At 42.3% G+C, this 13,969-nt stretch overlaps 2 protein-coding genes across 2 annotated transcripts in view; both read left to right on the forward strand.

Moving 5' to 3' along the window:
• The first annotated feature begins 549 nt into the window (after positions 1–549).
• LOC142369411 (uncharacterized) lies at positions 550–8,458 on the forward strand. The gene is made up of 2 exons (XM_075451776.1): positions 550–603; positions 7,035–8,458. The coding sequence occupies exons 1-2, from the start codon at positions 550–552 to the stop codon at positions 8,235–8,237; spliced, it is 1,257 nt and encodes a 418-aa protein (XP_075307891.1). The 3' UTR covers positions 8,238–8,458.
• Positions 1,528–13,969, forward strand: part of LOC142368943 (uncharacterized) — a 145,276-nt gene continuing 132,834 nt past the window's right edge. The window contains exon 1 of the mRNA XM_075451161.1: positions 1,528–1,761. The gene's annotated coding sequence lies outside the window, so the exon portion shown is untranslated. The remainder of the gene's footprint in view (positions 1,762–13,969) is intronic.

A 13,969-nucleotide genomic window follows, 5' to 3' on the forward strand; every position in this document is an offset into this window, starting at 1 on the left:
ATTGTCCAGAAGTACCCATAGGTACTTGTATGTGCAGACTGTCTCCACCGTCTCCCCCTCGATAGAGACAGGCACCAGGGGCGGGGTGGTTCGCCTGAGGTCAACCACCATTTCCTTTGTTTTGGTGGTGTTCAGCTGCAGCTGGTTGGTCCTGCACCATCTGGCAAAGTTCTCCACCAGTCCCCTGTACTCCCCCTCCTGCCCATCCTTAATGCATGCAACAATGGCGGTGTCATCCGAGAACTTTTGCATGGGGCAGGTCTCTGAGTTGTAGGTGAAGTCAGTGGTGTACAGGGTGAACAACACCGGGGAGAGCACCGTTCCTTGTGGAGCTCCAGTGCTACTGACCACAGTCTCTGATGTGAGGTCACCCAGTCTGACGAACTGGGGCCGTCCTGTGAGGTAGTCAGTAATCCAGGTCACCAGCCCTGTCTCCACTTCCATCTGCAGCAGTTTGTCTCTCAACAGGAGTGGCTGGATCGTGTTGAAGGCGCTGGAAAAATCACAAAACATGATTCTCACAGCACTGCCTCCTTTATCCAGGTGAGAATGCACTCTGTGCAGCAGGTACAGGATGGCATCCTCTACTCCCACATTCTCCTGGTAGGCAAATTGTAAGGGGTCCAGTGCTTGGTGAACCTGGGGTTTCAGGATGTTGAGCAGCAACACACGCTCAAATGTCTTCAATATATATGTATATATTTTTATATATATATATATTTTTATATATATATATATTTGTATATATATATATATATATATATATATATGTCTCTTCTACCAGAACATCATCTGCTTCTTAGATCAAACTGCATCTCACAGATTCCACTTATTCAGCTCCTCTTAGTCACAGCACCCTCTGCTGGATTGTAGGGGAACTACAGCAGACTGACATTTATTGGAATCTTAGCAGTGTGGTGTGAGGACAGGATGGTGGAACTACATATTTATTGTTCTCACTGTTTTCCCCACAGATTCTTAGTGGGAGACTTATGACACCATCTTCAGCTGAAGCCTCTTGGTCTCATCCTGTTCCCTCTTTGTTCCCAAGAGACTTTCATCAGTCAGATTAACCTTCAGTTAGTGCATCATTTAAGTCCAACAGAATCATGTCAGCATCACTATGGGGTATCATGGATATATTTATTTATCATATCTTCAAAGGAATTAAATATAAAATCCATTAGTGTATATATATATATATATATATATATATATATATACACTATATATATTAATTTCTTGTGAGATAGATGTAGATATAGATGTATTTTTTTCTGATAAATAGTTTCTGTCTAATGTGTTTTATCTTATATGTATAATGTATTATTTCTTCATTTTTCAACTTAATCATACACAGAATAACATGTTGATTATGTTGATATTTCTACAGTCAGCTCAACACTACAGATATCTGTACAATGTTTTGTATGCCATGCTTTTTGTACATTTACATAGAACAATACATTTTACTGAAAAAACCCTCCTAAACCGGTCACATGGTACGGCCGGTTCGAAAGGCCTCTGACGTCACCACATAGTCATCGGCACGCGCCTCGGTACGAGCTTCACAAAATACATCCGAAGTTACTGGACACGCGCTTCAGAGTCAATACCCTGTTGGAAACATCACTACAGACAAATACGCACATTGAGAAACGGCCCATTACCCGACACACACTGCGAAGCCTCGACTCATCTCGGCTCATCTCGGCTCATCTCGGAACATCTGGTAGCATAGCAACAGAAAGCTGCTTGCAGGTGAGTCCAGAAAAGAATGAATTTAGCGGTCAGACGTTAGCAGAAATGTCTTCAGAGTGCTCTGTGTCATTGGTTTGATTCCTGCTGCTGGACACGGGCAGTCAGAACATGCAGCAGAGAGTAAAAAGTTCAGATAACCTGGCTGCTATTCACAGTTAGCCCGGCCTGCTAACGCTAAAGCTAATGCTAACAGTTACAGACTGCGGTCAAGTGAGCCGCCACTCGTTCATCCGCCACTTAACTTTCACATGCGCTCATATTCTCTACCACTACGGTTTTAAACGGCGCGACACACACAACGTTATTAGTTCTAACCTAAACGACGTGTGAAAGAGTGGCGGCTGGGAATGGCGGCTAGCTTGACCATCGTAAATGCACTGCCAGATGAGCGAGTTACAGCAGGCTTTCTCTCTCTCTCTCTCTCTCTCTCTCTCTCTCTCTTTCTCTCTCTCTATATATAGGCTATATATAGCAAATATTAATTAACGTTTGGATCAGAATTTCACTTCAAACATCTTGCATATTCCAGTTTTTGTCGTTTAGAAATCATGATATGTGAGGTTTTTGAAGGACCTTAGCTTCAAAATTGTACAGTAAAATCTATTGGTTCTTTGTTCAGGAAGGACTCAGTGGTACTATCAGTATGTCCATGTACTCCATTGCCAAGAATAATTGACATTTGGGTCAACATTTCACTTCAAAGTTATTATTACATTTTTTTCTGAATTTGATCAAAAAGCTACAAATATTTTGAACTGTGACCTTAGTGGGTCTTTAAAGAAGCATTTTACAGTTCACAGGGATTTAAATAAAAAGCACAGTAATGAGTTAAATGGAATGTGACTGGATGGTTAAAAACTGCAGAAAGGTTATCAAGAGAAGAAGAAAAGTGGGTGTGGTTTAACACGCTGCACGCCACAGCTGGATCTTATCGTATGTGCTGACAGTTGCAGAGTCCATCAGTCGGACCAGAATGGAGCAGAACCAGGAGCAGAACCAGGAGCTGAAGCAGGAGCTGAACCAGGAGCTGAACCAGGAGCTGAACCAGGAGCAGAACCAGGAGCAGAACCAGGAGCTGAACCAGGTGCTGAAGTTGGAGCTGAAGCAGGAGCTGAACCAGGAGCAGAACCAGGTTCTGAACCAGGTGCTGAAGCAGGAGCAGAACCAGGAGCAGAACCAGGAGCAGAACCAGGAGCAGAACCAGGAGCAGAACCAGGAGCAGAACCAGGAGCAGAACCAGGAAATGAAGCAGGAGCTGAAGCAGGAGCAGAACCAGGAGCAGAACCAGGAGCAGAACCAGGAGCAGAACCTGGAGCAGAACCTGGAGCAGAACCTGGAGCAGAACCTGGGGCAGAACCTGGGGCAGAACCAGGAGCTGAACCAGGAGCAGAACCAGGAGCAGAACCAGGAGCAGAACCAGGAGCAGAACCAGGAGCAGAACCCCTCCACCAGGAAACGAGCCGGCTCATCCTCTGGGTCCACCGGGCCACAGGTCAGTGTGGAGGAGGTTTTTATTTTATTTCTTATTTATTTGGTTAGGACTCTGCACATTAATCAACATATCAGCAAAGCATCCATGTAAATATGCCGGAGTTAGCACAGCTGCTAAATTTCATCCGTTGTCCTCAGGCAGGTATCATAAAAACATACAGACAATACACCATGACAAAAAAACTAAAGAACAAACAAACAGAAAATCTTTAGAAAGATTCACATCAAAGTTAAAGGGACAGTTCGCCTCTTTTGACATGAAGCTGTGTAACATCCCATATCAGCAACATCATTTCTGAACATCTTCTTACCCCCTGCTGCGTCCTGTGAGCAGAGTTCCAGCCTCGTTTTGGTGTTGATGAAGGTAGTCCGGCTAGTTTGCTAAGGTCCCGAAAATAAAGCGTTTTGCTTCTCAAAACAATATGCGTTCCAAAGAGTAATACATTTGCATCACAAAACCCTCCCTCCAGAAAAAGTCACAGCTCACATCGCTTGGCCCTATTTTCTCTCCCTTCGTATCACTGCCTGCTGTGTAAACCGTGCAGACCGAAGTGCAGCCCGAGCACTCCCCTGCTTCCGAGCAGCAAACACCGTAACAGCTGCGGCTATCGCTAGGTGGCTGTTAGCATTGATATGAAGGGAGGCAAAAGTAGTGAGGGATACTCCATCATACTTAGCTGCCTTCCCTCTAACTTTTCATGTGTCTGGGCAAACACACCAGCTCCCTGAGCACACTGAGGAGCACTGTGAGCAGCATCAGATGTGCACGCTGTGGCCACACACCTGTATCACACCTGTTCAAAACCCTGGATCATAGCCAGTTACATGGCTTATTAAAAGAATCAAATCACAGCAGCAGTTTCCATTAGTTTACTTTTAATAAAAGCGATTTGGCCTACTTAAAATGAAAAAGACAAATATCTTGTTGTTCATGAGATGTGTAGTATGTTATCTGTTATATGTGAGAGTCATGCTTGCAGCCTGGTTTTGCAGAGTAGACCTTTCTCACTCGAAAAAGAAAAAATCTGACCCAGTTTCAGCGCTTGTTCTTCTGTTTGCACTCAGACAGCCATTCCATCCTAAAAGAACCGCATTTCTTTTTTACTTTGGCTCGGTGAGTGGATGTGTCGCTGGCGCTGCCCGTTCGTTTCGCCATGATAAGGGGTTGCGTCTCACTGTTAGCTAGCTAACCTGCACGGCGCGTATGGGCAGGGCACATATGCAAGCACCATCAATGCTCTGATTGGCTGCATAGCGCAAGTAAGCCGTATCATTGGCTGAACACCTGTCACTCACTGCGTTATATTGAAAAATGGTACAGAAAAACACAGTATTGGTCTAATTAATTACATTAGATTAGGTCAAGTATTAGATATGAATTAATACATTTATGGTGAATTTATTTTATGAGCTGCATAGATTTTCTTGTGCGCTGAGACTGTGCGAGCAGATTTCCTCCCGGGCTGACAATAACTGACAGTAAAAGTTATAGCAACTGCAGCTGCTATAAAACAAAACAAACAAACAATATATATATAGAAGATAATAAATGAAATAATTAATGAAATAAAATTCAGCTGTAAGCTAAACTAAAAAGGTGGGTCTTGAGCCTTTTTTTAAAAACATCAACAGTCTCTGCAGCCTGAGGTTCTCTGGCAGGCTGTTCCACAGACGAGGTCCATAATAGTGGAACGACGTCTCACCATAAGTTTTTGTTCTAACTTTAGGAACAACTAAAAGGCCGGTACCAGAGGACCTCAGGGTCCGCGAGGGCTCATAATTTAAAAGCAGATCAGATAGATAAGAAGGCCCAAGACCATTAAGACATTTATAAACAACTAAAAGAACCTTAAAATCAACCCTGAAACGCACGGGGAGCCAATGCAGCGATTTTAAAACTGGTGTAATGTGTTCCCGCCCTCTGGTCCTCGTCAGCACACGTGCAGCTGAATTCTGTATTAATTGTAGGTAATGAATACTTTTTTTGGGAAGACCAGAAAGCAGGGCATTACAATAATCTATTCTACTAGAAATAAAAGCATGCATCAGCACCTCCGTGCTGGCAAAAGAGAGAAATGGGCGGACTCTGGCAATATTTTTAAGATGATAAAATCCTGTCTTTGTTACATTTCTAATATGTTGGATAAAATCCAGCTCAGAGTCAAAAAGAACACCCCGATTTTTTTACATGTTGAGAAGATTTAAAGTTTTGTAGTTTGGGTAAAATGATCTCTCTCTTGTCTTCAGGACCAATAATTAAAACTTCAGTCTTGCCCTGGTTGAGCTGTAAGAAATTCTCTGCCATCCATGACTTTATATCTAAAATACAGTTTAAAAGAATGTTAACTGGTTCTAGGTCATCAGGAGACACGGCGATGTAAAGCTGTGTATCATCAGCATAGCTGTGAAAACTGATGCCATGTCTCCTGACGACATCCCCAAGCTGCAGCATGTCTAAAGACAAAGCGTGATCGTGCCTTTGAGGTTGTGGCTCAAACTCTTTGGAACTCTCTTCCTCTCTGTCTACGGTCTGCAACTTCTTTAGACATTTTCAAAAAGAATCTGAAGTCCCACCTATATAAAATACCTTTTATCTGTTCTTAAAGTGCCCATCTGCTCTGTAGCCTCATGCTTTTCTGCATTTACTGTGTTTTCTTATGTGTGTATATGAAATGTTGACTTGCATCGTATTGTGAAACACTTTGTGAATTTTATTTTCTGTGAAAGGTGCTATACAAATACATTTATTATTATTATTATTATTGTTATCTAAGCGAGCCTTAATGTCGTTATTTTTCAGAATATTAGACCTTCTAGATTTTGGATTTCCTCATTCAGGAATTGTTGCTGGCTTTTGGGTATGAAGTAGAACTGGTGACCTCTGGTGGATGCCATTAAATGCTTCCTCTTAATTTTCCATGAGCACAAGATAAAATTGTGATCTGACAGGCCAGATAATAGATTAAAAGTCTTAGAGATTCTTTCAGGATTATTAGTAAATATAAGATCAATTGTTGTATTTGACGTATTAGTTATTCTTGTCGCTCCTTTTATAATTTGTCTCAAATTGTAATTTTTTTCCTGACTTGATGTTCCAGTTGATATTAAAATCAGCGAGTAGGATGATTTCCTTCTTCGAGTTTCAGTGATTTAAGATTGTCTGAAGATGATCATAAAACACATCCTTTGCTGAGGTGGATCCACACAAATCGCAGTAAAAGACATTGCAGAGCAGAGTGATGCATTTAGACCAGTACACTCAGCGTTAAGGTCTTTAGGCCACCTTATTAGTTCATGTTGAAACTTCTCTCTGACAGATTAATACTCCCCCACCCCGCCCTGCTTCTCTAGCCTTTCTAAATACATTATATCCTGGAATGCTGCTAGTTGCTGTAGATGATGATGAATGTGTCAACCAACTTTCAGATATTCCAAGTATATCAATATTAGAGTCACCAAATAAATGTACCATTTGCTTAGTTTGTGTTTTTCCTGGTTAAAAACAGCAAAGTGTTTCCTGGTTTCATCTCCTCTCTCTGAGCTGCAGAGTTTACTGCTTAAAAAGCTGAACGTGTGCAGAACACATCAGAGCACAGTGCTGATAGCTGAGGGCACTTATAAACGCACCCTCAGCGTTCACGTTTGATCTGAGATATTGAGACCTGTGTGGCTCGGTCTGTCCAGCTCCAGTTAGAATATGTTGGTTAGCGTAGGTTAGCTTAGAGAAATCTTTTGTGTGAACTTCAAAAGGATCTAAGTCTTCTTCCTCTCTGTCATTGCAGAAACGTAGAGCCCAAGAGGGATCCAGATGGCACTGCTGTAAGGACTGTGGGAAAGTTATCAAACAATCAAATCTGAGGTATTATCAGAGGCTTCATACAGGAGAGAAGCCATACAGCTGTGACCAGTGTGGGGCAGCTTTCATTGCATTATCTGATCTAAAGAAACACCAACGTATTCACACAGGAGAGAAACCTTTCATCTGTGGTCAGTGTGGGGCAGCTTTCACTGCATTAGGTAGTGTAAAGAGACACCAACGTATTCACACAGGAGAGAAACCTTTCATCTGTGACCAGTGTGGGGCAGCTTTCACTACATTATCTCATCTAAAGAGACACCAACATATTCACACAGGAGAGAAGCCATACAGCTGTGGTCAGTGTGGGGCAGCTTTCAATGATTTATCTAATCTAAAGACACACCAACGTGTTCACACAGGAGAGAAACCTTTCAGCTGTGGTCAGTGTGGGGCAGCTTTCACTACATTATCTAGTCTAAAGACACACCAACGTATTCACGCAGGAGAGAAACCTTTCAGCTGTGGTCAGTGTGGGGCAGCTTTCACTGATTTATCTAATCTAAAGAGACACCAACGTATTCACACAGGAGAGAAACCTTTCAGCTGTGGTCAGTGTGGGGCAGCTTTCACTACATTATCTAGTCTAAAGACACACCAACGTATTCACACAGGAGAGAAACCTTTCAGCTGTGGTCAGTGTGGGGCAGCTTTCAATAGATTATCTAATCTAAAGACACACCAACGTATTCACACAGGAGAGAAGCCTTACAGTTGTGGTCAGTGTGGGGCAGCTTTCACTACATTATCTCATCTAAAGGCACACCAACGTATTCACACAGGAGAGAGACCTTTCAGCTGTGGTCAGTGTGGGGCAGCTTTCACTCAATTATCTCATCTAAAGAGACACCAACGTATTCACACAGGTGAGAAGCCTTTCAGCTGTGGTCAGTGTGGGGCAGCTTTCAATGATTTATCTAATCTAAAGACACACCAACATATTCACACAGGAGTGAAGCCTTTCATCTGTGGTCAGTGTGGGGCAGCTTTCACTCAATTAGGTCATCTAAAGGGACACCAACGTATTCACACAGGAGAGAGATCTTTCAGCTGTGGTCAGTGTGGGGCAGCTTTCACTCGATTAGGTCATCTAAAGAGACACCAACGTAGTCACACTGCAGAGAAATGATTGGCTTAAATCAACAACAATTTTTACGGCAGATAAGCAAACATTCACCTGGGAGCAGCAACTGGAACTACCAATCAGAAGCCTTGCCTTTGTTCAGATTAAAAATCTTCTTTGTGGATTACCACCTTCTCTTGTAAGGACTTTAGTTCTGAATGTTCTGTGGGGAGCACATGTTTGAAGAACCATTGAAAGTGCTTTATAATTTGTTGGGATTGCTTTAACTGGGGACGGATCTCCCGACGTTCAAGGCAAACATGGCATCAATAGTGAGTTGATGGACAGAACAAAATGCAGTCTGTTTGAAAGTAGAAACATGTTTATTCTGTTATACTGAACATATTTGTTTTGTTTAAAGTTAAGATCCACAAAGTAGCTTTGCATCAGCTGTGGGTATTTCTGTAAACATCTGAAGAAGCAATATATCATTTCAGTTTGATGTGAAGTCGAGCTTTACACTCGTCTGTATTTCATTGTTCTGCATTTCATTAAAGGTCAGATGTTAACTTTTCTCATGCTTTTCATGTTCTTGCTACACAGATATTTTTGAAGAAAATGTGTGTTTGGTTACGAGGGAAAGTTGACCCTTATCATCTTCCCCAAAGACCCAGAAATCTTTAACGCAGTCTGAAAAAGGTTTGGAGTTGTTCCCTGTACTTCCCAGACAGCTGTATGATGCTGATGACTGAAGCTGAAAGTTAAGGCTGTTCCAACACTAAAAGGGCACGAGGCTCAACTTCAAACTGTGAAACTCTTTCAAATGTCTGTTGTGTTGGAATCAGATGTGTGAACGCATTTTAGTCCAAACGTCATGGCTGCACTGAGGGAAAAGGCAGCTAAACAGGCTAACGCTACTTTGAATTGAACCGTTTAACACGAGGAAACTGAACTGATCTGTTTGTTGCTTCTACAACTGCTCAGTTACTCACACAATCAGGTACTGAGCAGATTTACCCAACAGACATTCTGCTGTAATCTCAGATGCTCTCAATCGCGCTGCTCACGTTGTTTTAGTCCACAACTCTTCTTCTTCTTCTTATTCTGCCCCGACGGCTGCACAACTTACCCAGAACACCCGTTGGCAGAGTGTGCACACGACACCCTTATACTTTATTGGATTGTACCTCAAACTCAAATGCTGATCATTTAAACCTGCTTCAGGCTGTTTTTGTTCCTTTTTTTTTTGTTTGTTTTGTTTTGTTTTGTTAGTTTAGTTTAGTTTATTCCAAGCAAAAAAATTATACAGAACAAGCGGCTAAGTACATTACAATTTTTGTACAATACACAAACTGAACTAATTCGTAGTATTTTAGAAGTACATTTATACAACTTAGATTCAAATAAGCTTGGAAAGCTTAGAAGGAGCGTCTCTGCAGCCCAGATGTTGAATAGCTGGCTGTGAGTTTCTGTCCATGTTGTCTGATGACAGAGTTCACCTGAGTTACCTGCTGACGCTGTGTGTGACATCATCAGCTGAGCTGTTGCTAAGCTACAGAAACAACAGCCCGACCCACTGATGGAGACCTCTGAAGGTTTCTACCACACCTTCCTCTCTGCTACACTTCAGCTGATTACATTTTATTAAGTTCTCTGTAACAGCAGCTGATCTTTAATAATAACTAATCCTGCAGGGATATAATTTACCTTCAGGGATTAATGAGTATTGTTGAGTTGAATTCAACTGATCTCATTTACAAAACTGATTTTGTTTGATTCATTGAAATGTTGATAAAACTTTATCATAAAATCACATTCACCTAGTTAATGATAAAGTTTCCCGTCTCATGGCCTCCCCGTCCCAACGAGATGCTGTAAGGTGTGGTTGAGGTGCAGCTTTGAGCTTTCTTTCTGAGGCAGAAACTGAAGTGTTTTACCTTCTGTCAGTGTGAGGTCCCAGCCTGGAGCCCTGAGGCGCCCCTGAGTGTGAGAGTCTCTCCCCTCGCCATCCTGGACACATGCCTAAAGTCTCTGAAGGATAGGTGGAGGCTCTAAGTTATGGGGAAATTTGTAACATTCAGTCACAAAACAAAAGAAACTCCTTAAGGCTAAAATAACTTCAATGATTACAAATCGGTGGAGGTCTGCTTGGGGCCCAAATGCTAATTACTCCTTTCAACAGCGGCATTCCTCATCAACTGTGACAAACGGGCATTTGTAAAGTCATTAATAAAAATGTAGGAGGATCTCCGGGTGAGAAGGAGCAGGAACAACGAGCGCACAAAGACAAAAGGTGCTGGAGCAGAGCTGATGACCCCCTGAGAAATCTGCCAGGAGCCGCCACTGAGTTATTATGATAAAACCTGCATGTAAAGCATAAATAAATGGCTGTAGAAGTGAAATAAATCTCCTTCTCTCAGACTGCATCTTCTGCAGCCATCAGAGCTGTTTGTGCTGAGTTCAGCTGCATATTTTCTGATAATCTGCTGTAATCTAAACTGGACTAAAGTCTCTCCCAACAAATATATACAGGATACAGTGAATTATGATTCCAACTGTTTATTTACAGCTCAGCATAAAGAACATACAATGTTCAGTAGATTTTACATGAAATGTTTATTCTTGTTTTAACACTGATGGAGCAACAAGCCTGAAAGAGATACAATTATTTTCCGATATATAACTTCTGTCTTTTGGGTTTTATCTTTTATGTATAATGTATAATTTCTTCATTTTTCAACTTAATAAAATATCTGAGTAGTACACAATCTGCTTCTTTATCATATATTAGTGCTTATATATATATATATATATATATATCACATATGTTACAGAGCAGAATATTCTATTACTGCTGAGCCTACTATGAATGTTAAAATACGCTGACTCATGAGTCCCATATCATGCCTACATGTATCACGTTTGCAGAAACAAAAATCCGGTTAAAATCAGTTTTGTATTCTGCGATTTATGATTGATTAAATGCACTGACGCTTCATGGCTCCAGCCAGACAGATTACACTGAGTGGAGCGATGACCGGTCCAAGATAGTTAGTTAGAGCTTTATTTGTCCCCGTGGGGCAATTGTACTTGCATTACACGCGCTGGCACCAGACATGAGACACGATCAGGCATATCAAAAAACACACAAACATTGAACATAGAACACAAAACAGCTACTAGTACACACTACATTGGGTGGCTGGATAAACTACTGACCTCATTTAGTGCCTTTATCGCTTGGGGAATAAAAGAGAACTTTGACCTGTTTTTGGACAGGAGGGGGAGACAAAAACGACGTCCAGAGGGCAGGAGTTTAAAAGAGGAGGACAGTGGATGCTTATATTGAGCGAGGATGTTGTCAGCCTTTTTAACAAGCCTCTCCCTATAAATACTCTCCATACTTGGCAGAGTGACACCAGGTAGTTTGCTAGCCGTAGTGACTGTCCTCCTGACCACCTTTTTTTGTGCCTCAGTGGCATTGCCAAACCAACAAATAATACAAAATGTTAAAACACTTTCAATAAAAGCAGAATAAAACATATGAAGCATCCGGTTGTCTACATTAAAAGCAAGCAGTTTCTTTAAAAAATACATTCTCTGCTGTGTCTTGGTGTGCAGTAGGTCAGTCCATGAGTCCCATTTCAGCTTACTGTCAAGCACAACACCAAGATATTTGTAGGTAGGGACAGCCTGAATGGTCTCTCCCATGACGACTGTGGCAGAGGGTGATTGTGACTTTCTAAAATCAATAGACATTACTTTCGTCTTTTTTGTGTTTAAAATCAGATTTGACCTCTTACACCAGTCTAAAAAGAAATCTAAAATTGGGCCGTGATCACTTTCTCCATCCTCAAGGAGGCTTACTAGAGCTGTATCATCTGCATATTTAATAAAATGCCTATTGGGGAAGGTGCTAGTGCATGCATTTGTATATAAAATAAATAGCAGGGGAGATAAAACACAACCTTGTGGGGAGCCCATAGATGTGGTAATAGAGTCAGAGAGGAGAGACCCAACTCTGACTCGCTGAGCTCTGCCAGTTAGGAAGTCCTTTATCCAGTGAATAAGACCGGTGTTGAGATTAAAATCATTGGCAAGTATGTCTAAAAGAGTCTTTGGTAGCATGGTATTAAAAGCAGAGGAAAAGTCCACAAATAAAATCTTAGCATGGGCCTTAGGTTTTTCAAGGTGCATGTGCAAAAGGTGCATTAATGTTAAAATTGCATCCTCCACCCCCCTGGAGGCTTGATATGCAAATTGCAGAGGATCCATGAGGTTGTGGGTTTTAAAAACAATGTGCTGCTTCACCAGGCGCTCCAAGCATTTCATGACCAGTGAGGTCAGTGCTATTGGACGGAAATCGTTGGGTTCTGAGGGTCTCTGAGTTTTTGGAACTGGTACAATTGTTGATGTTTTCCACAGGATAGGGACTTTGCAGAGGTTAAGAGAAGAATTAAAAATGTCAGTAAAAATAGGGGCTAGTTGTTCTGCACAGTGCTTTAGGACACTGCCACAGATATTATCTGGACCAGGACTTTTCCGAGGATTGCTACGCCTAAAAAATCTGAAGGACATCAGATTGCCTTATATTCCACTCAGATGCAGAAGGGGGAGGGGACAGTGATGGGGGGTCGACGGTGTCATTTCTGTCGCTTTCAAAGCGGCAGAAAAAGTTGTTCAGCTGATTGGCACTGTCTATGTCCTCACCTCCAAGCATGTCCAAGCAGTGTTTCCAGTCCAGGGAGGGTTTCCCCCTGCCCTTGTGTGGGACATCAGTCATTGTCTTAATTCCCTGCCATGCTTCCCGGGAGTTGCCTGACACCAGGGTAGCTTCGATCTTTTTCCTGTAACTGTACTTGTCCAACTGTATTTGTCTTTTAATTTGTCTTTGTATATTCCTCTGGCCTATGTCATCGTGAGCCCAGTATGCTTTTTTCTTTTCCATTATAAGGTGCTTTAGTTTGTTGGACACCCACGGTTTGTCATTGGGGAACACTTTTCTGACTTTTGTGGGTATGATAGAGTCTGTGCAAAAATTGATGTAGTCAGATATGACCTCTACCTGCTCGTTTATATCGTCACAATTAAAAATCTCCCAGTTTGTACACTCAAAACACCCTTGCAGGAACATTATGCTGTCATTAACCCATGTCTTCAATATTTTTGTCTGAGGCTTCTCTCTCTCAAATACTCTCTGGTATACAGGGCGTAGGTAAACCACTTTATGGTCAGATGCCCCTAGTGGCGGGAGCAGGGATGAACGGTAGGCGTTTTTGACAGTTCCATAGCACAAGTCTAGAAATGCGTTTTTTCTAGAGGGACAGTCCACGTACTGATAGTATGTGCGTAAGCACTTTTTCAGTGGGCAATTATTAAAATCTCCAAGTATAAACTTCGGGGCGTCAGGGGAAAGTGCATCAAGTTTCTGGGTGAGATTAAAAATGGCATCTAAGGCCCTGTCAGCGTTGGCTTTGGGGTGAATGTATGCAACTGTGTAAAAAATCTGGGGAAACTCTCGTGGAAGATATGGAGGTCGCAGAGAGACACAGAGCAGTTCAATGTCGGGAGTGCACAGGCTCTCTCTCACCACCACAGTCTTACACCACTCGTCCCGAATGAGTAGACAGACACCGCCCCCGCGGATCTTCCCAGTAGTTGAAGGGTCCCGGTCAGTCCGGAGCACGGAAAAACCGCGGGGTCCCACCTCGCTGTCAGAGACGTTGCTGTCCAGCCACGTCTCTGTGATGGCCAGGATGCAGGCGCTCCGGTACTCGTTCAGGTAGCGGGTATTCGCT

Source organism: Odontesthes bonariensis, chromosome 19 (assembly GCF_027942865.1).
Source record: "Odontesthes bonariensis isolate fOdoBon6 chromosome 19, fOdoBon6.hap1, whole genome shotgun sequence".
Lineage (NCBI taxonomy): Eukaryota > Metazoa > Chordata > Actinopteri > Atheriniformes > Atherinopsidae > Odontesthes > Odontesthes bonariensis.

Coding starts and splice junctions, on each gene's coding strand:
- LOC142369411 (XM_075451776.1), top strand. CDS start 550: ATGCACTCTGTGCAGCAGGTACAGGATGGCATCCTCTACTCCCACATT. Junction 604..7,034: donor TCTACTCCCACATTCTCCTG/GTAGGCAAATTG, acceptor CTGTCATTGCAG/AAACGTAGAGCCCAAGAGGG.